The sequence below is a fragment of the Trachypithecus francoisi genome, unplaced genomic scaffold (assembly GCF_009764315.1).
Source record: "Trachypithecus francoisi isolate TF-2019V2 unplaced genomic scaffold, Tfra_2.0 Contig01603, whole genome shotgun sequence".
NCBI lineage: Eukaryota > Metazoa > Chordata > Mammalia > Primates > Cercopithecidae > Trachypithecus > Trachypithecus francoisi.
In genome coordinates this window covers 2,744,817-2,771,166 of record NW_022681445.1, presented here as the reverse complement: position 1 = coordinate 2,771,166, position 26,350 = coordinate 2,744,817, and the positions used below count along the sequence as shown (strand labels likewise).

The 26,350-nt window shown below is 42.2% G+C and overlaps 1 protein-coding gene across 2 annotated transcripts in view; it reads left to right on the top strand.

Annotated features, from left to right (window-relative positions):
• The first annotated feature begins 2,328 nt into the window (after positions 1–2,328).
• Positions 2,329–26,350, top strand: part of PCYT1B (phosphate cytidylyltransferase 1, choline, beta) — a 91,045-nt gene continuing 67,023 nt past the window's right edge. For both annotated transcript variants that reach the window (XM_033195638.1, XM_033195628.1), the window contains exon 1: positions 2,329–2,688. In XM_033195638.1, the coding sequence (XP_033051529.1) occupies positions 2,572–2,688 (117 nt within the window). In that variant the 5' untranslated portion in view covers positions 2,329–2,571. The remainder of the gene's footprint in view (positions 2,689–26,350) is intronic.

Here is a 26,350-nt window from a genome sequence, read left to right as displayed (position 1 = left end):
TAAAGGAATCGTCTAGGCTCTTGGACAAGAGTTCACAAGGACCCAGCTAGACATCAGAACTCTGTGAAATGGGCAGGTGAACAGGTGAACCTCTCATTCTGGAGAGAGAATTAGGTGACCAATTAGGAACCAAGGGGTGGCTCAGTGGCCCAGAACACAGTGGTGGTTAGGTGCTTTCCAATGTGAACAGTGACTCTAAGGCAGTGGTTTATAAACTTTAGCATGGGCCAGAATGCCTCCCAAACCAGGAGGTTTTGATTCAGTAGGTCTGGGGTGGGGATCTAGAATTTCTGGCAAATAACCAGGGCTGCTGCCGCTACTTCTCGGAGAAGCACACTTTGAGAACCACTGCTCAAAGGCAAAAATACATATATTGAGTTTAGAATAAACATGTCATTTGCACGTCACCCAGTACATGTAGGAAAAGGTCTCCTAAATGTAATACAGGGCTTGGCTCTTCCAGGTGATGAGCTGGTAGAGCTAAACCTGCTGCTGGAAGTGTTTTGTGCTTCCACAAGGGCAAATAGGGTAGGAGGCAACTGGTCCCTTTTAGATAACCCAAGCGTCAGTGGAATTCTCACATCACTGGAGTTCTGTCCTGTATAGGACAGATAATACTCTTAAGTGATGTTATTCTGACTTAAAGGGCCAGTATCTGAAACTGTCAAACTGTAATTCTCTGCTACAGAATCCATTTTCTTCTTCTTTTAGGGCTAGCCCTCTTTGCTTATTGAGGAGTAACAAAAATAATGTCCCTTATATTAGCATAGCATGCTCCAATTCAAAAAGTGCAATGACATGATATCTCTTTTGATCTCCTTTCTGTGATGGAGGCAAGCCGGGTATTTGTATCCCATCCTTTGGGCTACTGATTCTCAAAGTATAGTTCCCAGACCTGCAGCATTAAGAACACCCAGAAACTCTCTAGAAAAGCAAATTCTGACCCTACCCCAGACTTACTGAATCAGGTCTGGGGTCTGACAGGGGGCCAATAATTCGCATTTCTAACAAGTTCCCTGGTGATGCTGATGTTGGTGCTGCTGGTCCCAGACCACACTTGGATGAAAACCACTGCTATAGATAAAAATGAAAGATGTAGAAGCCCAGGGACTTGTCCTAAGAGAACTCCTGCCTAGATCCTTTTCTTACTACACCTGCTGCATCCCTGGTCCCTACGCACCCGCCCCACCCCCACCCCCCGCCCTTCGCAAAAAAAAAAAAAAAAAATTCCTTCAAATGCCAGCTGCATTATTTTAGAATTATGTAAATGTGAATACCTGTAAAATGAGGAAAACAATAGGATCTACCTCTTTGGGTTCTTACAAAGATTAAACAAGAAGTAGGTAAAGTACTTAGCACAGTGCTTGTGCTTAATAAATGCCAGCGATCATCATGATTTTTTATTAATATTGAAAGTGACAATTCACAATGAATACCTTGGTAAGTTCTTTGGGTGTGTGTCTTCAGAATGCTCCTCTTAAAGTGTGAATGTCCCTAGATAATGTAGACATTAAAGCACCTGATCGTTAACGTTCCATCTCTGATTGCCATGAGCATTTGGCTGAGGGCAGGATACTTAGGAAATGGGATCCACGACAAGTAAAGTAGGAGCCAAGAGATAATAGAGCAGTGCATGGAACAGTGTATTGAAAAGCACCCAACAGCAAGACTTCTTGAGGAAACTTTGAATAGCTGGGGACGGGGAAGAGTGGCTGACAGTGGAAGCAACTGGAAAGGGCAGCCAGGAGTAGGAGGCAGACTGTTAAAGACAATCTACCTCCTTCAAAGTTCCCCTTTGGACAGCCCCAGGGGAGGGCTCCAGGGCTACACCAGGCCACAAGGGGATCTGCCAGGGTTCGCGTTGCATGAAGTCCAGGGGGTGAACACTCAGGTGCCCATAGTGAATGCCTGGAGGGGCCCCCCACAGGCAATTAGCACAATGAATTTGGGCCCAAACGTGGCTTTGTCTTCAGGGTGACTCCTATTTGGCAAATATCCTGACTATGGCACATCATGCACCAGCTCATCCCAGGGACACGGTCCTTTATTAGTGGAGGTCTGCTATGTTGTTTCTCAAGGCGCCCTAGGCCCCTCAGGAAGCGGTTTTATGTTATCTGGGTAGCGCAGCCCGGGTCCCGTGCCCAGAGAGGACGCAGACCTTTGCAACTGAATTAAACAGAAGAAACAAAAGCAGTAAGTTCGGGCCCGTGGGTACGGCGGGCCAGCCAATGGGGCCCGGCCGCTCCCCGGCGGAGTGGTACTATGATGACAGTAGCCAACCAGCGCGCTCTATGCAAATGAACTACTGTATCCCGCACCAGCCGCTTCAGTGTCGTCTGGTTGTTATAGTGATAAACTGAGGCCTTGCCTCTTGCCTTCTGACAGAGAGAGAGAGAAAGGGGCGGGGGGGGGGGTAACCTCTTTACTTCCCCCAGGGAAGACAGAAAAAAGGGGAGAAGAAGCGGGGGATGGTGGAGGGTGGCGGGGAGAAAAATACGTGACAAAGAAAACATTCTCTGCCTGGGAGGAGACTCTCTGAGGGTGTAGAGCTAGAGGGAGCATTCACTGGCCATGCCAGTAGTTACCACTGATGCTGAGTCAGAAACAGGTATCCCAAAATCCCTTTCCAATGAGCCTCCCTCAGAAACCATGGAGGAAATAGAGCACACATGCCCACAGCCTCGACTGGTAAGTAAAGACAAAGGATGGAAATGTATGCGTGGCTATGGCATAAAAGAGTTCCTTATGCGCCCGCAGCCAGCGAGGAAAACGATGCCTAGAGGATTTTCATGTAAATGAGAAGAGCGCTACCGCCTAATCCTTCTCAGCTGTTTATACTTAGCTTCTATACCGGGCGCTGCTCTCAGTTTACAAAGCGTTATTGTATTGGCTGGGTAGGAAACGGGCTGCTTGGGATATGCTGTGTTTTTGTGCTTCGGGAGGAGGGGAGGGCCTTTTTCCTTTTAGGTGTGTTCTTGTCTGAAGGTAAAAAAATCCTACAGTGCAATTTTAAAATGGTATTCTCTTCACCAAGCTCGGGACGAGTCCCTTGTTAAGTTTTAAATTCTAGCTAAGGAATGATTCGTTCCTCAACTGATTTTGGTGCCTAATGCCAATTTGGGGGAAAAAAATGGAAACGACATGGAAGCAAAACTTCCCCATCCGTTTGAAAATGTTCAAAATAAATAAATAAATACATAGGAGTCCCTCAATGATTTACTTAGAAATAATACGCATTTAAAATGAATTGTAAAACATTTCCAGAGTGTGCTGTGAGGGTTTCTCTTCAGGTAGTGGAACCTGGGGACACTACATTTATTTAGAAAGGGGCTGCATGCCTTAAGAATGAAAGTGTGGAAACGGGGTACTGAGAGCGTCCTTCCGCCTCCATAACTGCACCGTAACTGCTCTCCCAAATTTGGTCGTTTCTCTACCACTGGTCATGATCTTTTAGGTAGATGTGAAACTTCGTTCCCAACCACCGCAGCATGTGTCCTCAAGGAATCAAAAACACGCATGGGTGGTGGGTTTTCTGTGGTCCGAAGTCTTGTGGAACTTGGGGACACCTCTCTTTGAGCCCCCCAATCCAAAAGACACACTAAAGCTATCCTTTCCTTTAGCGACTTCCCTCAAGTTAAGAGGTGGAATATTTTGATTGGCTGTGGAGTTTGACCCTGGGAAGAGTTTTTTTAAAAAGGATTTTGTGATGTAGCATTTTCTCTGAACCTGCAAAATTAGGGCTCACAGTTGAGAAGGCCAACCCACCATAAAACTGTTATTTCTTAATACGAGTTAATAAGCGTTCAAAGGAGGCTTAGAACAACTTCCTAAAAAGCACAAATACAGAGGAAGTTATATTAGAGCCCTGTGGACTTTTTTTCCCCTATGCTTCTATTTTTAAAAATATTTTCTCTTAGGACAGTTTAATAGTAACTGTACCCTAACACTTTAGCCACTTACTGAATGACATACACAATGTAGTGTCTATGTTCTCATGAGACACAAACCATCCCAATAAGTTTGTTACTAAGGGATTCCTTTGAGTCACTAAACAACTCATGGGTTTAGCATAAAGAAAAATGACCACTGAAAGCATATTACAAGATCATCATATGCACATATACATATATATACATAAATACAGAGAGAGAGACTCACTCTGTTGTCCAGGCTGGCCTCAAACTTGAACTCCTGGACTCAAGTGATCCTCCTGCCTCAGCCTCCCAAGTACCTGGGATTACAGGCTTGTGCCACAGCACTATATATGTGTGTGTGTATGTGTGTGTGTGCATGCGTGTGCCCATGCTAACCCAAAAATATATTTTTAAAGTAACCGCAATCTTCAAATTTGCATCACATACCTTCCTGACAGAGGTAAAGGGCAGAGGAGAGAAAGACAGCATCCAGCTCCAGTTTGTGCATCATTTCAGTCTCTTTTGTCTACTAGTTTTCCTTCCATTTTTACCTCTTAGCTATGCTGCTTCTTGGTTGCTAATGCCTGAGGGAATGGGCAGAGAAATTTAAGGGAAAGAAGAAAGTTCAAGTTACTTTTTTTTATAAGATGGAGTCTCACTCTGTCCTCCAGGCTAGAGTACAGTGGCCTGATCTTGGCTCACCACAGCCTCCACCTCCCAGGTTCAAGTGATTCTCCTGCCTCAGCCTCCTGAGTAGCTGGGATTAGAGGTGGGCAGCACCATGCCTGGCTAATTTTTTTTGTATTTTTGGTATAGACGGGGTTTTGCCATGTTGGCCAGGCTGGTCTCGAACTCCTGCCCTCAGGTGTACCCACCTCGGCCTCCCAAAGTATTAGGATTACAGGTGTGAGCCACTGCGCCTGGCCAAGTTACTTTCCACTTTCACTTGTGACAGCTTATTCCAGATGGTAACTCACAAGAACCACGCTAAGCTGGCAATGTGCTCTACAGCCTCACCTCCTACCCATTGTAGAAATAAGGAAACTGAGGTTCAGAGAGAGTAAGTGACTTGCCCAAGGGTCACACTGCTTTGAAGAGGGGAGAGCTAGGATTTGAACCCAGAGCTCTACACCTGAAAAGTGGAAGATCTTTCTTCTATAACAAACTCGTAAATGAGATACATTCCCTTCCCATCATTTTGGCAGTTCTGGTTTGTCTGTGTGTGTGTGTGTGTGTGTGTGTGTGTGTGTGTATCATACACATGCATAGGTATGATAGGGATGTACAGAAGTTGAACTGTTGAAACACCTGCTTTGATTTACTTATGATACAAAATTTTCCATGTTGTTCATCATTATCATGGGCTACTGAAATTTGACTGTTTAAATAGGGGCTTGCAACCAATTTATAAAACACTACTAAAATTGTTAAAGTCCCTTCTCTTATAAGCTAACTTTGATACTGTAGGGTTATATTCTAAATTTAGATTTATACTTCATAGCCTAACTTTACTTTGCTAATGATCTTACTTTAATAATGAAGGCACATGCTAACTACTTAACAAAAAAGTTTGTTGATGAAGAGAGTGAGCAGCAAGTGAAAACATGAAATTAACATTTCTTTCTGGTTTTTAGTAGTTTCTGTTGATCTTGTAGCTTTGCTAGTGTCTTCATATTTCAAACTGTATAAATTCTGCATTTCTCCCAGCACCCAGGCATATAGCTCCAAATTGCATGTGGGTCACTGACACCACAGCCATCATCAGAGTGTGGCTACTGAGTTGCTTAACTAACTACGGAAGGTGTATGAAATGTTTGCAGGGGGCCTGTTTAGGATTGAAGCTCCACACTTGGATTCTCCTTCAGAGGTCAGGCTCCTTCTCCCAGTTGCTGAAATGAAGTGGGGAGCTGGCATACGTGAGTGAATAAACAGGACTTTAAAGCAGTCTAAATTTTAGATCCCTGCAAGTAACAAATTGATAATAATATTGCGGATATGATTGAATTATATTTCAGGGGGAAGTTTTTCTGACAGGAATACTTGTAGTTACTCTACCTGCCTTATTCTTCATTAGAGGAACATATAAGAAAGGAGACGATTAAATAGAATGCAATAACTCTGATAAAGAAATTAGAAAAGAAATAACAAAAACATTACCTAGGTTTTATGATAGAGCCTGTATTTTAGGAATGTAATCTTACTACCCTTACCATTTTACCATGATGCTCTGATTTGAGATGCTTTTGAGAACTCTTTACATTGCTACAGTGTTTACTCTTGATTCTTGACTTGTTTTCTGTTCTTTACTATTTTCCTGATTAAACACGATGCAAGGTGACTCATAAGCTTGACTGTCAAGATGAGAAACTGAGTGACCTTGGGTGATATGATGTATAGCCCTTCTTGGAAACCTAGCCCCTGAGATACAAGGACTCCTCTGAGCAAGGACTGTGTCCTCATATCTTCCTAGCCCTCAGATTATGCCTAGAAAGATCCTCTGGGCTCAGCAGGTGTCCCAGAAGCCCTTTCTAACAAGGCCCAGCCACCCTGAAAGTTGTCTGCTTGAGGATTTGGTTAATGACCTTGGTCAAGTTCTTCTAGAGGTGCATTCTGTTGTCAGAAGGAATTGTAATTCTAGCCTGCAATAGTCACTTCCATGAAGATGGATATACTATGGATCAACTGAGAAGGCTTTGGAAATAAAAAAGGGCTGGTTCGATATGCCACGTTAGCAGGAGGAGTTCATTTCGGGTTTTACTTCAAAGCGGAGCAGTGCCAAGAGACTGCTGTCTTGCAGAAGGTTCATTATGTCAGTTTGGAGGTAGCATGCTCATCTGCTAGTGTTCAGAAAGATGATCAGATTTCCAGAGACGTCAATGGCTTTCCTTTGCTAATATTGCCATCTATTTAGCCACCCAGAACAGCATACATTTTAAAGTGAAACACTCTTAATGTGCAATATTGGCGAAAATAAACAAACATGAGCTTCCTTGGGCATTTACTGTGGTCAACTGGAATTCTGCCTAAGGTTATTATTAGATATCTTCCTGCTGGTCTCTATCCAAATGCAACATCCATGTCTTGCAAATTGATACTAGTCAGGTGTATTTAGCATGGAATCAGTCAATTAGTTTCTTTGATTCTTTTAGGTTTGTTCTCTCACTACCCCTCCAACCCCTATTTGCCTAATGCTAAACCCTTATGGAAGAAATAAATCTAAATCAAATATGATAGGTAGTTTCTGTGTTTTATTTTGGTGATTTAGCATATAGAAATCAAAAGAGTGCATGTATATCTCCTCAATCAGGCAGTGAGGAAGATTTAAAGTATTTAGCAATGCAGAGCTTTGGAAGATAACTGAGAGAAAACTGAGTCTCCTACCAATCTTTACCAACCCCTACCATTCCCCTTACCCATGGGATCCACAGTCAGCCAGGTGGTTAACCACTTCCAGACACAGCAATGCACCAGGTGCTGTGGAGAGAAATAAAAGAAGTGAATCCAAAGCCCTTGCCCCTAAAGGGGCATTTCCATTTGATAGAAGGTAGTAGTTTGGTTTGTGGAAGCATGCTAGGATGCTGAAATCCCTTAAGAGAGCTTTTTTGTAAGTTTGACTTTAACATATTAGACTTTCTTAAAAGCTGTATTTTATCCATTGAGCAGAAGTACTTCTCGGCAGGGAGGACTCTGTTAACCCAATCCCAAAGTTAAGACAAGTCCCTGCATTTGAATAAAAGGTTTCACTTGCTGACCCCAAAACATATTTTGGGACATGGAAAGGATCAATCTATTTTTGAGTGGATCTTAAGCCCCCATTGTGGGTGGCACATACTGGCCTAGAACACTAAAACAGCTCTGCCCAGTAGAAATACAGCATGAGCCACATGTGTAATTGAAAATTTTCAAGTGTCCACAGTTTTAAAAGTTAAAAAAAGGTGAAATTAATTTTGTATCCAAAATATTATCATGTCAGCATGCAATATAAAAATTATTAGTGAGATCTTACATTATTTTCTTCATACTAAGTCTGAAATCCAATATGTATATTGTATTTGCAACACATCTCAATTTGGACTAGCTAATTTCAAGTGCTCAATGGCTACATGTGGCTTTACAGGGAGCTTAGACACTTACCCAGCCCTGTTAGGATCAGTTCTGAGGACCTACAGTGATAAATAGTTTCACATTGCACAGTTCACATATACATATATGTAGTCATAACTAAAACCAAACATCACTTTTCCTTACTTCATGTTTTGCACTCTTATACTTTCTATGCTATCCTTTCTTATTCTATTTCAGTTAGGAGACTATTGCAGTAATCTAGACGAGAGTTAATAAGTTTGAAGTTATAGAAGGACAGTGGGAAAGGAGAGAACTAGATAGATTGGGAAACACTAAGGAGGTAAATGCCCTAGGATTTGATAACTAAGTCTGAGCATGGGGCAGGTTCAATGAAAGATCAAGGGACCAGGCGCAGTGGCTCATGCCTGTAATCGCAACACTTTGGGAGGTGAGGCAGGCGGATCACTTGAGGTCAGGAGTTCGAGACCAGCTTGGCCAACATGGCAAAAACCTGTCTCTACTAAAAATACAAAAATTAGCGGGGCGTGGTAGTGTGCTCCTGTAATCCCAGCTACTCGGGAGGCTGAGGCAGGAGAATCGCTTGAACCTGGGAGGCGGAGGTTGCAGTGAGCTGAGATCGTGCCACTGCACTCCAGCCTGGGTGACAGAGCGAGACTCCATCTCAAAAAAAAAAAAAAAAAAAACCATCAAGGAAGGCACAGTTGGTTTTCTGGCTCCAGCTAGTGAGTGTCATCACTGAGATGGGTGCGCCAGGGAAGTAGAGTTTGTGAGAATTATGTCTGAGGTGCCATGGGGACTTCCACTTGGAGATGTCTGGTTCATGTTTGGTTGGAGAATTCAGGAGAGAGTTCTGAGCTGGAGATACAGATCTGGGAAATAGCATGGAGGAGATGGAAGTGAAATGAGGCAGTGAAATGAATGAGAGTGAAATTGAGTTAGTTTCTGGACTGAGAAGGAAGTGAATGGAAATGGTTACCTAGGAAGAGTGCCTCAGGATAATCCACTACAGGGCTAATTCTAGAAAGTAACTGACCCTGAGCCATCCTATCAGGCTCTTAGAGGGAGAAAATAGAGGAGCTGTAATTAAAGCTATTAGATCTTCCTTCTATTCATCTGTCTCTACATGAAATCTGGTTAAGCTAATCTACTTCATCCCAGAATCTTCCCAGGTTGGAACCCTGAGAAAGACTACTTAAAGGGCCAATAGAAGAAGGATCATGAAAAGAAGACAGAGGAGTATTTCTCAAATAGTTGGGAGATCAAGGGACCAAGGGCAGTGTAAGTTTCATGGAGGGAAGAGGAAGCTTGACTGAGTGAGGAAGCAGATAGAATGTATAGTACCCAGAGGTGGACAAATCAGGCCTTAGGGTTACTAGAGACTAGGTATTCCCCTTCCTTCTTTTGTAACTTTCATCTTCCCTCCCTTCATCTTTTTTTCCTTGTATTTTTCATTCCTTTCATCCACCCAAGATGTCAAATCTTTTGGTTGGCTCATTCTTTTAAGATGATAGCAACTTGTGCCTAAATATAAATGGGAAAGAGCCAGTGGGAGAGGGAAAGGGTGATGGTGATGGGGACAACTGATGAAGGGAATGTCTCTTAGGCTGTACAGGTTGGACTCCAGTGCACAAGTTGAAGGATTGGCTTCAGGGAGAAAAAAAGACACCTCTCCCACTGTGGTGGTGAGGAAGCTGGCAAGGATGGTTTGGGTAAGAATAAGCTATAAGAGGAAGGGTACTGAAAGTTGAAGGCCTCTCCATCTGATAGCCTTTGTTTTTCATCTGTGAAGGTGGAAGCAAAATCATGGTGGTTTATTTCTGGCTAATGCAGAAGTATAATTCTGGGATATCCTGGGTAGTTGAGTCCAGCCCCAGGATATGTCCTCTCCTGAGGCCTCCAGGCTGTGAGTAGGGAGAAGTGGAAAGGCTGGGATGGTTCCTGATGAGGGCAAATGGATCTGCTTCCTTGTGGCCTCTGGGGCTCCACACCAATGCCCATCAAGCCAAATCTAGATCTGGCCAGGGAGAGCTAAACTAGCCCACAGTGAAAGGACAGGGGACTGGCAAGACAAATATGCTGAAGCTTGATCTCGACTTGCTGGAGCCCATAGTCTTGTTCCAGTGTCAGTTTTGCCATTGAATTATTGTGTGCACTTGAGCAAATCACTTTCCTCTCTGGATTCCATTCTGTCCCCCACAATGGATTGGATAGATCCTTAGACTGTGATTCTAGCTTTCATTGCCTTGGAACTTGGTCTACTGCAGTATGTTCTGTTTGAGCTCATGCTCCTATCAAAAGTCTGGGCTACCCCATTCCTTACCCCCTGTTGGTTTTATCCATTTGGGGTAAAAACAGGTTGCATGATCTTATGGTAAGACACATTGGCTAAATATGAATAACAAATGTTCACAAGCACTTTGAAATTTTACATTGATGTTGTACAAACCACTTCAGCTGTCTTCTGTTTTATTCTTCAGATGCTTCCTCAGAAAGGTTGAATGTATTCCAAATAATATATGGAGTGTTCTATTCATTGTTTAGAGAAACCTGTGTTGAATCTCTTCTTAATGTGAACAGTAGCCTCCTAATTTATCTATTTCATGCTACAGAAGTTTGAAACATTGGACCTTCTTTGAGGCATGGCAGTATGGGCTTGAAGTATAGGGGCCTTTTTTTTTTTTTTTTTTTTTTGAGACAGAGTCTCGCTCTGTCGCCCAGGCTGGAGTGCAGTGGCCAGATCTTGGCTCACTGCAAGCTCCGCCTCCCAGGTTTACACCATTCTCCTGCCTCAGCCTCCCGAGTAGCTGGGACTACAGGCACCCGCCACCTTGCCCAGCTAGTTTTTTTGTATTTTTTTAGTAGAGACAGGGTTTCACCGTGTTAGCCAGGATGGTCTCCATCTCCTGACCTCGTGATCCACCCGTCTCGGCCTCCCAAACTGCTGGGATTACAGGCTTGATATAGGGGACTTTCTTAACCAATGCTATCCATCTAAGCTTGCTACTTAGGGTTCAAGTCCAGCAATGGGTTAGGCCATAGTACCAAAGCTCTTGCATCTTTAGTTGGTGCCCCACACAAAGCATTTTAGTGACCCTAAGGGAAATGAATGCAGGAAAAGAGTTACTCCATCAGATCACTGGGGGGAAGAACGGAAAGGAAAAAAGCAAGGAAGGTAGAAACAAACTAAGTCATTGCAAGCTAGGCCTATTTTCTTCCAATAATCTCACAGGTAACAGCCTCTACCTTGCTAGGATCTGATTACCCGTTGCTGGCCTCAGACCATAGCATTATTGTTTTAACATTCCTACCTTCCTCTTTATCCCAGCATGAACCTGGTTGTATGGGAGGCTGGGAAGCTGACCTTGCTTGGGGATAAAGAGACAGTTTAGCACTCAATGATCTTGAAGTCAGACTTGAAAACACAGTGATTAGAAAATAAAGCAGTGAGCCCTGGTAGTGTGTGCCTGTGTAATAATGTGCAGGGCCACACGGGGCTAGTCTTTTGAGCAGAATTCATTTTCATATAATCTCCTCCCTCCCGCCAAAGTCTTTGACTTGGTGTTTTTGTTTTCTACTCGGTAATTCATGCATGCTGAACCTGACATCAGTGTAAAAGGACGCTGAGGGTTATTTAAGCTGTCATTTAAGAAAAATAACAACAACGATAATAGGTTAATAGAAACATCATGAATGATGTGTACAGCCTATTGCCAACCAAATGATGTTGAAAGCCCATTCCTGGTACATGCAGGCTTCTGTGTTTCATCTCTAGTGTGCCTAATATTGACTGTAGGCACAGTCACATAATAATAAATTATATTGTACCTCCAAATTGTTTAGTTATAAGGTAATTGTTCTATATGGGATTCGAGGCTAGTGGTCTCACTCCTTTTTCTCCATGGGCAAGTCGGGGAATTGAACAACCATTCACAGTGCACACTGTATTGGGCACTGTGTTGAATGCTCTATATGTATTATCTCATTTAATTAGGCTGCAGAACCATGAAATGAGCATTACTATTCCTCATGTTATAAGTAAGGAAATGAAGAATCAAGTAATTTCCCAAAGATCCAAATACATACATATATGTGTGTGTGTGTGTGTGTGTGTGTATTTTTTTTTTTTTTTTGAGATGGAGTCTTGCTCTGTCACCCAGGCTGGGTGCAGTGGCATGATCTCAGCTCATTGCAACCTCTGCCTCCCAGGTTCAAACGATTCTTCTGCCTCAGCCTCCCCAGTAGCTGGGATTACAGGTGCACACCACCACGCCTGGCTAATTTTTGTATTTTTTTTTTAGTAGAGACGAGGTTTTACCATGTTGGCCAGGATGGTCTAGAACTCCTGACCTCAAGTGACCCTCCCGCTTCGGCCTCCCAAAGTGCTGTGATTACGGGCGTGAGCCACTGTGCCCAGCCCCAAAGGTCAAATATTAACTGATTAAGCTGGGAGTTAAAATTAGGTTTGTCTGACTTCTAAAGCCCCTATTTCCATGACACATAGTTCTCAAACTTCAGTGAGCAGAGAATTGCCTGCTCAAGCTTCCAGGTGATTCAGAAGAAAGATGTGCCTAGATGCACTTTGAGAGATGCTTTATTTAGCCCTCCCAGTCATATCTTCTGTATTTGGGAACAGGAGTAGAAATAAATCAGATATCTATGTTCTTTGTAGTAAAACTAGAAATTCAATGTGAATATTTTGACCCAGCAGTTCCATTCCTAAGAAATTTGTACATATGGCCACCAAAAAAGCTAGTATTAGGATGTTCTTAGCAGTGTTATTAGTAATAACCCCAAACTGGAAACGACCCAAATGCCCAGGAGAAGCAGAATGGATAAAACATTGTGGTATACTCACACAATTTAATGCTGGATAGCAGTGAGATTGAAGAATCTACAACCACCTGCAGGAATATGGATGAATCTCACAAATGTCACATTGAATGAAAGAAGCCAGATACAAAATAATATGTACCACATGATTTCATTTCTATAAAATATAAAATAAAAAAGGCAAAGCTCATCTTTTTTTTTTTTTTTTTTGAGACGGAGTCTGGCTCTGTCGCCCAGGCTGGAGTGCGGTGGCGGATCTCAGCTCACTGCAAGCTCCACCTTCCAGGTTTACGCCATTCTCCTGCCTCCGCCTCCAAGTAGCTGGGACTACAGGCGCCCGCCTCGTCGCCCGGCTAGTTGTTTGTATTCTTTAGTAGAGACGGGGTTTCACCATATTAGCCAGGGTGGTCTCGATCTCCTGACCTTGTGATCCGCCCGTCTCGGCCTCCCAAAGTGCTGGGATTACAGGCTTGAGCCACCGCGCCCGGCCAGCTCATCTTTGATGTTAGAAATCAGTGTAGTGGCAGGAGCATGGATGGACACTGGAAGTGTTAGGTTACTTGATGTGTGGCTGTGTGTACTTAGCTTGTGAAAGTCCACTGAGCTGCACTTAGGATATGTGTACTTTTCTTTTCTTTTTCTTTTTTTTTTCTTTTTTTTTTTGAGACGGATTCTCGCTCTGTCACCCAGGCTGGAGTGCAGTGGTGTGATCTCGGCTGACTGCAACCTCTGCCTCCCAGTTTCAAGCGATTCTCCTGCCTCAGCCTCCTGAGTAGCTGGGATTACAGGCGTGTGCCACCACACCCAGCTGATTTTCTTATTTTTAGTAGAGACCAGGTTTCACCATGTTGGCCAGGCTGGTCTTGAACTCGTGACCTCAGGTGACCCACCTGCCTCGGCCTCCCAAAGTGCTGGAATTACAGGCATGAGCCACCATACCCAGCCGATATGTGTACTTTTCTGTATGTCTATTATTCTTTAGTACAAAGTTTAAAAATATTGTTATTCACAATAATCAAGAAAGGGAAACTCTACAATGTATTTCCCATTTCCAAATAATTCTGGTGATCTAATAAACTCTAAGGAATGGCATCAGATCCTTCTTACAATTATAGCTCTTGGCTGCTAACAGAGCTTCAAAGTGCTCAGGCCTTCCAGAGGCCAGTATATCCAGCCCCACAGAGAGCCTAGGTGAGCCCTTGAACAAAACACCTTATGCTTAGACCACTCCAGCCCTAGTCAGGTAATCTGTGAATTAAAATCCATGGCCCCAATTGTATACTATGCCTGGCCTCACAGTCAGACAGGTTGTGGGCTGAGGAAATGGATGGCATTGGTTAGGCAGCAAGAGTACCTCAGAATAATTCTGCTACAGGGTGAATTCTAGAAAATAGCTGACCCAGAGCCTTTGCATCAGGGTTTGGGAGGGTGAAAAATAGAAGAGCTGTAATTAAAGCTTTTAGAATCCTCCCTTTATCTGCCTATTGCTATAGGAAATCTGGTTAAATTAATCTACTTTACCCCACAATCTTCCAGGATGGAACCCTGAGGGTCAACATTTAGAGATCCAATAGACAAAGAGTCAGGAAAAGAAGACGGAGAGTACTTCTCAAATAGGTGGGAGATCAGAGGTCCAAGGGTAAAGCAATCACCTTACTGGTAGTTACACAGTTTTCTTGTAAAATATTGTTTTTGTTAAAGAAATCATCCACTTTGCAGAAAATATCATCTTTGAACATCTTTCCTTTAGTGACTCAGAAAAAAAGAGGTTTTATTATTGAAATAGAATCTAGCAAATACCTCAGGCTGAGACATGTTAGAAATATCTGTACTTCTATCTAAGTGTATTACAAACCTCCCACACTGCATAATTTGTTCTAATGCTTGTTTCTTTCAATCTTCAACAATGTTTTCTATATGTCTTCTAAATATATTTGCTGACAAAGGAATACATTTTAGTTTGACATGAGTTTTTTTTCCCTACACATTAGAGCAGCTAGTTTTACTGTAGCATGAAGAACAGATGATTTTGCAATGGTATGAGACTTTTGTTTTTTCTCTGTTAAATTATGGAAACTCAAAAAGGCTTCTAAACATTTATCATTACATGTAAAACAGTGTTTTGTGACATACTGGATTGAGTATCACATGACTCGCAACATTGAAACATTAAACATGAAAAAATCGTAGAGGTTTGTCTTCATGTTCTGGATGCTTCATTTTAAAATATGTTAATTACAATAACTTCATACCATCATTAGCTAATATCTCAAGGTGATATTTAATGTTATTGGTAGCAGATATTTCTAATGGTCTTCTGTGAGATAATTTTCAATTCAACTATCTTCTTGTCAGATCAGATTGGGTTGTCGTTGTTCGTACCTGATAATATGGTGGCTGCTGAACTTATGCAGGGAGTAGAAGGGTCAGCTCTGCCATTTTCTTGTTGTCCACTTATGCTTGCATTATCTTTGCTTTCCTATTTCATTGCAGGAAATGTTTTTCTTGTTGTTGTTGTTTGTTTGTTTTTGAGATGGAGTCTCACTCTGTCGCCAGCCTAGAGTGCAGTGGCGTGATCCTGGCTCAGTGCAACCTCTGCCTCCCGGGTTCAAGTGATTCTCTTGCCTCAGCCTCCCAAGTAGCTGGGACTACAGGCGTGAACCACCATGCCCAGCTAATTTTTGTATTTTTAGTACAGATGGGGTTTCACCATGTTGGTCAGGCTGGTCTCGAACTCCTGACCTTGTGATCCACCTGCCTCAGCCTCTCAAAGTGCTGGGATTACAGGTGTGAGCCACCACGCACGGCCTGCAGGAAATATTTTAAGCCACCTGCTGATTTGTGTGCATTGGTTTAGTTAAAACTAGATAATATAATCCACAAATACCTTTATCTAGGCTCAGGTGAACTGCGGTATATTGCAATAAGCTGAAAGCAAATGAAAAAATGTCAGGTGATGCAGGCTACCCAACTTTCAAGTTCCCTTTAGGATACCTCATGTATTTGATGTTGACAGAGATGGGGCACCAGTGTAAGCCCATGTGTTAGAATTAGAGGGCCAGGCATCATGGCTCATGCCTGTAATTCCAACACTTTGGGACGCTGAGGTGGAAGGATCACTTGAGCCTAGGAGTTCCAGACCATCCTGAGCAACATAGTAAGACACTATCTCTACAAATGGTTTTTTAAATTAGATGAACATGGTGATATGTGCCTGTAGTCCTAGGAGGCTGACGCAAGAGGATCCCTTGTGCTTAGGAGTTGGAGGGCATGGTGAGTGGTGATTGTGCCACCGCGCTCCAACTTGGGTGACAGAGTGAGATCCTGTCTCAAAACAAGCAAACAAAAATAGATATTTTTCTTGGTTTTTATAAAACTTTTTTTCTAATTTTTTGACGTGAAAAATAAACACAGTAAGTCCTCACATAACATTATCAAGTGGTTCTTGGGAACTGTGACTTTAAGCAGAATGATATAGAATGAAACCAGTTTTACTATAGGCTAATTTATGTAAACAAGAGTTAAGTTCCTATGGTATATTTCTGGCTACAAAAACATCACCAAACTTCTTTTTAAATTTTTTTATTGATATATATATTGAGACGGAGCCTCGCTCCATTGTCCAGGCTGGAGTGCAATGGTGTGATTTTGGCTCACTGCAACCTCCATCTCCTGGGTTCAAGGGATTCTCTCACCTCAGCCTCCGGAGTAGCTGGGACTACAGGTGCATGCAACCATGCCCGGCTAATTTTTTTATTTTTTAGTAGAGACGGGGTTCACCATGTTGGCCGGGCTGGTCTTGAACTCCTGACCTCAAGTGGCCTGCCCACCTTGGCCTCCCAAAGTGCTGGGATTACAGGCGTGAGCCACTGCACCCGGCCTGATTACACTATATTTCTACATACTTATGGGGTACATGTGAAATTTTGTTACATGCATAGAATGTGTAATGATCAAGCCAGGGTATTTAGGGTGTCCATCACCTTGAGTATTTATCATTTCTATGTATTGAGAACATTTCAATCTTCTAGCTTTTTTTTTTTTTTTTTTTGAGACGGTCTTGCCCTGTTGCCCAGACTGGAGTGCAGTGGTATGATCTTGGCTCAGTGCAACCTCCACCTCCCAGGTTCAAGCGATTCTCTTGCCTCAGCCTCCTGAGTAGCTGGGATTACCGGCATGCGCCACCATGCCCAGTTAATTTTTGTATTTTTAGTAGAGACGGGGTTTCACCATGATGATCAGGCTCATCTCGAACTCCTGACCTCAGGTGATCCACCCACCTTGGCCTCCCAAAGTGCTGGGATTACAGGCGTGAGCCACCATGCCCAGTCACTTTTCAAGCTATTTTGAAATATGTAATACATTGTTGTTAACTATAATCATCCTACTCTGCTATCAAATGTTAGAACTTATTCCTTCTATCTAACTGTATGTTTGTACCCAGTAACCAACCTCTCTTCATCCCAACCCCGCTCACCCACACACCCTTCCCAGCCACTATCTCAATGATAGTGGTATCTATCATTCCACTCTCTACCTCCATATGATCAACTTGTTTAGCTCCCACTTATGAGTGAGAACATGCAATATTTGTCTTTCTGTACCTGGCTTAAGTGGCTCTGAAAAGAACCTTTGGTTTTTGAAAGTAGAAGTTGTTTATTTGGAGCTGGTGTACTTGGTGAGGGCCTTGGTGTTGTCAGACACAGTGTGCTTGGCCATCTCCCTAGGCAGCAGGCGCAAGCTGTATGGATCTCCCTGGAGGTGATTGTCGAGTACTTGTAATGCATCAAGAATGATGCACTTGAAGATATTGACAAATGAGTTCATGATGCCCATGGTGTTCGATGAGATACCAGAGTTGAGATGGACCTGCTTCAGTACCTTGTAAATGTAAATAGAGTAGCTTTCCTTGTGGCTATGCTTGTGATTCTTGCCATCCTTCTTCTGGCTCTTGGTCACACCGCCTTCTTGGCACCCTTCTTTGGAGCAGGAACAGACTTGGCTGATTCAGGCATGTCACCACAAATCAATAACTGTACTGAGAAAGAAGCCACTTCAACACCACTACACTTCTAAATAAAGACCAAAACACTCCTAGTATCATTCAACATTGAAATACATGTGAGCTGTGTATACATTTAAGAAAGACTAATAAAAACAAGATAATCATTTACCAACTTATTCCAGTTCAGGGTAATGGGTGACTGGGACCTATCCTGGCACCTCAGGGCACCTGGTGGGAACCAGACCTGGACAGGACACCATCCCATCGCAGGGCACACTCACACACACACCACACTCATAACACTGGGACAATTTTTTTTTTTTTTTTTTGAGACAGAGTATTGCTCTGTCACCGAGGCTGGAGTGCAGTGGTGCAATCCTGGCTCACTGCAACCTCCCCCTCCCGGGTTCAGGCAATTCTCTTGCCTCAGCCTCCTGAGTAGCTGGGATTACAGGCATGTGCCACCGTGCCCAGCTAATTTTTGTATTTTTAGTAGAGAAGGGATTTCACCATGTTGGCCAGGCTGGCCTCAAACTCCTGACCTCAGGTGATCCGCCTGCCTTGGCCTCCCGTAGTGCTGGAGTTACAGGCATGAGCCACTGCGCCCAGCCCACATTGGGACAATTTAAAGACATTAATTAACCTGATGTGTACATCTTTGGGATGTGGGAGGAAACCAGAGTACCCCGAGAAAACCTACACAGGTATGGGGAGAATGTGAAAATGCTTCACAGACAGTGGCCCTGACCCGGAACCAAATTTTTTTTTTTTTTCTCATCCACGTTATAATGAAAGGACATTGAACAAGATAGCGTTATTCAAGGATCTGAAGTATAAACACAAGTGTTGCTGTCTAATGGATTGTCTTGCCCATCCCACATTAGAAAATATTGGTCTAGGCATTCTAAATCTTACCCTTGGATCCAACCATCAGGGAGAAAAAACTGTATTTTCAGTGTGCACGTTCGTTTGGCCCCTTGAAGAAAATGCTTTTCTGAACTACTTTTTGGTGCTGGGGTTCTGCCTTGCTTGGAAAGTACTATGGAGACAAATATGAAAAAAAAAAAAAAAAAAAAAAAAAACAGGATTTTTCTGGCCAGGTGCAGTGGCTCATGCCTGTAATCCCAGCACTTTGGGAGCCCGAGGCAGGTGGATCATGAGGTCAGGAGATTGAGACCATCCTGGCTAACACGGTGAAACCCCATCTCTACTAAAAGTACAAAAAATTAGCCGGGTGTGGTGGTGGGCGCTGTAGTCCCAGCTACTCGGGAGGCTGAGACAGGAGAATAGTGTGAACCCAGGATGCGGAGCTTGCAGTGAGCCAAGATCGTGCCACTGCACTCCAGCCTGGGCAACAGTGCAAGAGTCCGTCTCAAAAACAAACAAAAAAACCAGGACTTTCTCTACTAGGGGGCTGTTGTTGAATGTGTCAGTACCGATGTCACTACAGCACCACGTAGCATGCCCTATAAGGTGGCACCACGGGAGGAATTTCTCTCAGAACTCAGCATCAGGAAAATGCTATGCTTTTTCCTCAATAGCTATTTTGCTTTGTACTTAAGGACAATATTAACTTTGTTTTCCTCTTTGCTGTGACTGCTGGGAGCTTAAAGCCATTTTTATAGTCTTACCTTTTTGAAATGTAGAGGACTGTGATAAGCATTTCTTTGGGCTCATTTCACCCCTGACCTTTAAAAAACAAGCATATTTTGGCTGGGCACGGTGGTTCACGCCTGTAATCCCAGCACTTTGGGAGGCCGAGGCAGGCAGATCACGAGGTCAGGAGATCGAGACCATCCTGGCTGACACAGTGAAACCCCATCTCTAGCAAAAATACAAAAAATTAGCTGGGTGTGGTGGTGGACGCCTGGGGTCCCAGCTACTTGGGAGGCTGAGCGTGAACCTGGGAGGTGGAGGTTGCAGTGAGCTGAGATCCGGCCACTGCACTCCAGCCTGGGTGACAGAGCGAGACTCTGTCTCAAAAAAAAAAAAAAGAAAAACCAAAATAAACAAAAAAACATATTTCTCCTCCTCGCCCCAGATCTTGCAACTATTATTTTAAACTTTCAAATTTTATTTTTTAAGTCACCTCAAGTCCTTGGGGAAGGAGTTGGGATGTGAATATGATATAACATTGTTACTGATGTTCACTAATAAATTCCTTAAGTTCAATTGCCTAAGAAAAAATTATTTAGAATGTGGAATTTTTATCTCTCGGTAAAGATTGTTTTCTATTGTTAATAGCATCTATGTATTTCATGAGTCTAAGAGGTTATTCATGGTAAGTTGCACTTCCATTTCAAAGGTGTTACAATGTGGAAAAAATGGCCAACACTGATTTTAAGATAATATCTATTGTAAGATCCCTCCTACTCTCAGAGATGTTAAAATGTGAGGAGAAATGTACATTTTAGAATCAATGAAATGTGGTTTTACTTATAGTATTATGAGTGTTCTAACTATTTGATGTTCACTCACTGCTGCTGTGAGGTTGGAAAGTGGCCGCATGAGATGGAGTTATGGTTTATGAGTGGTCAGTGTTTTAAGGAAGCCTGTATCTCCAGGGCATAATAAAAATTCTGATCTCTGATCACCAGAAGGGCAGTATGTACTAGGCTGACCAAGATGTGAGCATTCAGGCACTGGTTTACTGGTTTACAAAATGAAGTTATTATGTGGGAACTCCAAATAAAGTTGGAAAATGCGTGGTTTTGTTGTTGTTGTTGTTTTGTTTTTTTGAGACAAGACTCACTCTGTCACCCAGGCTGGAGTGCAGTGGCATGCAATCACAGCTTATTGCAGCCTTGACCTGCTGGGACCAAGCAGTCCTCCCACATCAGCCTCCAGAGTAGCTAGGACTACAGGCGTACGCCACCATGCCCGGCTAATTTTTCGTAGAGAGAGGGTTTCGCCATGGTCCCCAGGCTGCTCTCGAACTCCTGAACTCAGGCGATCTGCCTGCCTCTGCCTCCCAACGAGCTGGGATTACAACAGTGAGCTACTGAGCCCAGCCTGGAAATGTGTCTTTAAAAGACATTTAAGATGATTTTTAAACTGTGCTATTGTTTTGCTTTTAACCAACTTCAAAACACTTATTCTCAACAATAGAAAAATGGGCAAAGGACAGATTATTCTCTGACGAAAATACAAATGGCTAATAAACATTTGAAAAATGTTCAATCTTTTTGTAATCAAAATAATGCAAATTGAAACAGCATGCTACCATTTTTTGGTCTATAAAACTGACAAAGGTAATACTCAATGCCAGTGAGATGGCAGCAAGATAGGTGCTTTCATACATTGTAATGTGAGTATAAATGATACAGCTTTTGTAGGAGGTAATTTACCAATACATGTTGAAATGTTCTTCAAATATTATCTTTAAAATGTTCATACCCCTGATCTAAGTAATTCAGTTTCTAGGCATCTATCATAAGGAAATAATCAGAGGTTCAGAATTATGTTTAGAATGTTATTATATTAGTGAAATATAATAATTTAATATTCAATGATAGAGAAGTATTTAAATTACGGTTCTTTTTCAGTGAAATGTTTTACGGCTATCAAAATTAGTGAGATTGAAAACTATTTAAATGACATGATAAGATAATCATGATATATTGAGTGAAAAAAACTGTCTATCCAGCAAGATTCCAAACTTGTTAATATGTATATATGCCATACCAGAAAGCCTGAAATGAAATATAGAAAGCTAACTATGGTTGTCTCTGGGAAGTAGAAAGAATTATTGGTAACTTTTATTTTCCTCTCTTAACTTTCCCAAATTTTCTATGATATATATTATGATGATGATAAGAAAAAGCTATGAAAGATTGACAATGTATTTATTTTATTATTGAGTTTAAAGTCTGTATTTGTCTTTATCAATTATCATTCTCTCTCCTGTGACTTTAAATTCCCCCATTCAACAAATATTCTTAAGGACCTTCTATATGCCAGGTACTGCCTGGTGAATAGGGATACAGCAATGAATAGACAGACCAAGTCCTTGCTTTCTTAGAGCTTCCCTAATAGCAGGGAGAGACTGAGCTTAAATATACAATGTTTCCTCATCTGATGACCTGGACCTCTCTTCTACCTGCCTCCATGCCCTTAGCTGAATGAGTGAATCTAGTCTAATGGCTTTATATATCACATACTCTGTCAGTTTCTAAACCTGCATCTCTAGTTAGTCCTTTCTCCCAAACACCAGACTTATACATCCAATTGTCTACCTGACATCTCCACTTGGAGATCTAACAGGTATGTCAAACCAAATCTGTGAGAACGAAATTGTTAATTCCTTGTTGTCCCTCCCACCCCTAGATCTACTCTTTCAGTGTTTTACCCCTCCTAGGAATGGCAATGCCATTTTTCCAGTTCTTCAGGCCAGCAGCTTTGGAATTATCCTGACTCCTCTCATTCTTTCACACCCTACACCCAATCTATTTCAAGTTTTATATATCCAAACTCTAACCAGAATCTGGCCACTTCTTACCACCTCCACTGCGATCACCCTGACCCCTGCCTCTGTCTTCTTTTGCCTGATTATTACACCAGACACCTCAGTGCTTTTCTTGTTTCTACCTTTGACCTCTTACAGTTTATTCTCAACAAATTAGCCAGATGGTCTTACTAAAGCTAAGCCGGATCATTATCATGCCTTGTTCAAAACGCTCTGATGCCCAGGACTTTGGGAGGCTGAAGCAGGTGGATCACCTGAGGTTAGGAGTTCGAGACCAGCATGGCGAAACCCTGTCTCTACTAAAAATACAAAAATTAGCCGGGTGGGGTGGCGCATGCCTGTAGTCCCAGCTAGTTGGGAGACTGAGGCAGGAGAACCGCTTGAACCCAGGAGGCAGAGGTTGTAGTGAGCCGAGATCGCACCACTGCACTCCACCCTGGGCGACAGAGTGAGACTCCGACTCAAAAATGAAACAAAGCAAAACGCTCTGATGGCTCCCATCTCCCTAGAGTGAAAGCCAGTCTTTACAGTGTCCTAAAAGGCTCACGCGACTGGGTGCCTCTCATCTCCTTTCTTCCTGCCTCACCTCTGGCTACATCTTTTCTTTTTTGCTCGCTTCCTCCAAGCATACTGGCCTTCTAGTTATTCCTGGAAGAAGCCAGGCATGTTCCTGCCTCATGGCCTTTGCCCTTGCTGTTTTATCTGCCAGGAATGCTCTTTCTCTGCATGGCTCACTTGATCCTTTATATATTTACACATACATCAACTTCTCTGACTATCCTATTTACAGTGATACCCCCAACACTCCCTATTCCCTTTCCTTGCCTTATTTTTTTCTATAACACGTAATCACCCTTTAACTAAAATACTACATGTTTTATGTTCTTTTTTGTTGCTTGTTTATTATCTTTAAGTATTATGAGGTCAAAATTTTTTGTTTTGTTTTGTTTCCTGATGTATCCTCAGAAGCTAGAACAGTGCCTGGCATACCGCAAGGACTCAAAAGTGTTTGTCTGATGTTAGAAAAATGAATGATGGGTAGATACCATGAAAGTAATTTAAACATTTTTAAAAGCTCAGATGAGTTTTAAATATTCCATATACCTGCAAGCCATATCATTTAACAGTTATTTTTGGGTAATAGTTTTTTATTTTTCAAAATACTCCTCTCTTCTTAATATAGGCCTCTCTCCCCCACCCCTGCCCCATTTGGGACACCTGAACCTTGATTAAATTTTCTGCCTCTCTGAATTTAAAGAAGAGGAGATATTTCTTTAAATTCATTTTTGCATTATGAACATTGCATGAATACATTCTCATTTTAAAATAAAACAGAATGACAGACATATATGGAATAAACAATGAAATCCCTTCATCTCTTCTCCAAAATATTATCTTCTTCCCAAGAGGTAACCCCAATTAACAATTCAATGTGTATCATTCAAGTCCAGTGTTTTCCAGTAGAACTTTCTGTGATGATAGAAATGTTCTGTATCTGCACTGCCCAATATTGTACCCAGTACCCGGTAGTCACATGGGTTATTGAGCACATGAAATGTGGCTAATGTGAATGACAAACTGCTTTTAATTTTATTTAATTTTAATTAACTATAATTTGAATTTAAATAGCCACATGTGACTAATGGCTACCATATTAGCAAAGTTCTAAACTATTTCTTTTTCTTTTCTTTTTTTTTTTTTTGAGACAGTTTCACTCTTGTCGCCCAGGCTGGAGTGCAGTGGCATGATCTCAGCTCACTGCAACCTCCGCCTCCCAGGTTCAAGCAATTATCCTGCCTCAGCCTTCCGAGTAGCTGGGATTACAGGCATGCACCATCAGACTCAGCTAATTTTTGTATTTTTAGTAGAAATGGGGTTTCACCATGTTGGCCAGGCTGGTCTTGAACTCCTGACCTCAGGCGATCCACCCGCCTCAGCCTCCCAAAGTGCTGGGATTACAAACGTGAGCCACTGCGCCCAGCCCTAAACTATTTCTACACAATTACCTCTCTCTTTTCTTCTTTTTCTCTCTCTTCCCCCTTCTCTCTCTTTTTACTATAAATGACATCATACTAGATAGCATGTATACATACATATTATACATATTGCTTTGTGACTTGCTTTTTGCGTTCAACAAAATGTCTTAGATATCATCTCTGTCAGTACATATGTATCTGTCTTGCTGTTTTCAATGGTGCCTGTTACTTATAACATGTGCGTACCATACATAACTAAATGAAAAAAATGGATATTTCTTGGTGCTGAATCACATACTGGGTCTCTTTTTTCTTCTCTCCAGTGACATTTATTGGTGACGACTTTGCACCAGCTGCCTGATTTAAGAGTCTACATAATCAATGACACAGTCTAAGAATCCAGTGATTCGTGTGTGTTGGGCCCATGGTCAACTATATTATCTATTTTTTTCTGTCCTCTCTATCTTCAAAAGACAAAATATTCTGATTCCATAATAAATAAGGCTTTAAAAATATGTTCAGAAACAAGTAAATAACCTAACAGTATGAGGCTGCTGGATGAGATTTTGTGACGTCTTTTTGTAATTCTGAATTTGTGGTTCTAAAGCTGATGAGTTTCATAGCAAAAGGCCTACCTGGAAGAAGTAGATTCTTTCTGAAGTCCTGTTCTTATCCTTTTTTTTTTTGGCATAAAATGTTCTGTCTTTGTATAATTCTTTTCTACTAGAGACATTCTTGAGATGGTTATAACTTTAGTTACTCCGGTAATTCACTTTTCAATTGATCTCTGTGCTTCTAACATACCTCATCAGCATTTTCTAGCTAATGTTGGAGCCTGACAACTGTTATAGACACTGTATTAACCAGGCTCTGTCAAGACACAGATGGCTCACTCTAAAGGTGAAATTTAAAGAGAGTTTAATAAAGGTAGTAGTTATAAAGGTATGGGCAGGGTTTAAGGAAACCTCAAGGAATAGTATAGTATCCTTGGCCTAGAAACAATGGGGAGTTGCCATCCCCCAGACTGGTAGGGGCAAGGGGTGAGTGTGGTTACCAGAACCTCACACAGACAGCTCTATAAAGAGGGCCCCCTCACAGAAGCTGCGAATTTTGGTAAAAGGACAGAACCAACACACTGCTTCCTAGCAGAGAGGAAGCCAGGGAGACAAATACCCTGAGCTCACTCTTGTCCTGCCCTCCACTGTTTCACACGCTTCCCAATCCAACTGGAAGCAGGAGGCAGAGATCCCATTGGTGCAGTCATAGGGGAAACCATACAGAAAAGAGTAGAGGAAAAGCATAGAGAAGGGTAGAAAGAGAGTGGATTCTGGAGAGGCAAAAGGGAAGATATGTATTACCCACACATTCTTTTAGTTAATCCTCACAACAGCTTATCCTCCTTTCATAGACAAGGATACTAAGGCTTGAGAGATTAAGAACCAGCAATTTGCTAAAAATCAAATGTAAAAATAGGGAAAGGGATATTAAATAATGGAGGTAGGATTTGAACTCAGGCCTGTCTGACAGGATTGCCCCACTGGAGTTAAGAATAGCTTCACTTAAACAAGCAACTCTGCAGTTGGCCTATCACCATCAGCAGTACTGTGCTAAGTTCTGATTGGTTGATTAGCTTGTTGTCTGATTGGTCCAGTTGTCAGTCAGTGATGTACATTGCATAAATGCAGATTCTAGCAACCATTTTTTTTCACTTAAGTAATATTTGCATTGTCCATTGTCCAGTACCTTATAACTTTTGTTTTAAGTCAATATTTGACAATGTCCAACTGAAGGGATTCTATACATGAAATGCCCAACATGTAATGTCTTCTTTAAAAGCCTGATGAAATGTGGCTTTGGTATGATTCTATGGCATAGTTTATATAACCAGAACTTGTGTGACAAATAGGTAACATATTCATCTTGTAGTGACTGAGTATTCTGAAATCTTCAATTAGGTAGAAAGAAGTTTTATTGCAATCTAGCTCCAAGTCTTTGGTCTGGCAAGGCCCTTGCATATGTGAGGTTCAGGGCACTGGGCCAGGGCTTCTTAACTCTTTATGATCCTTGCTGTCTT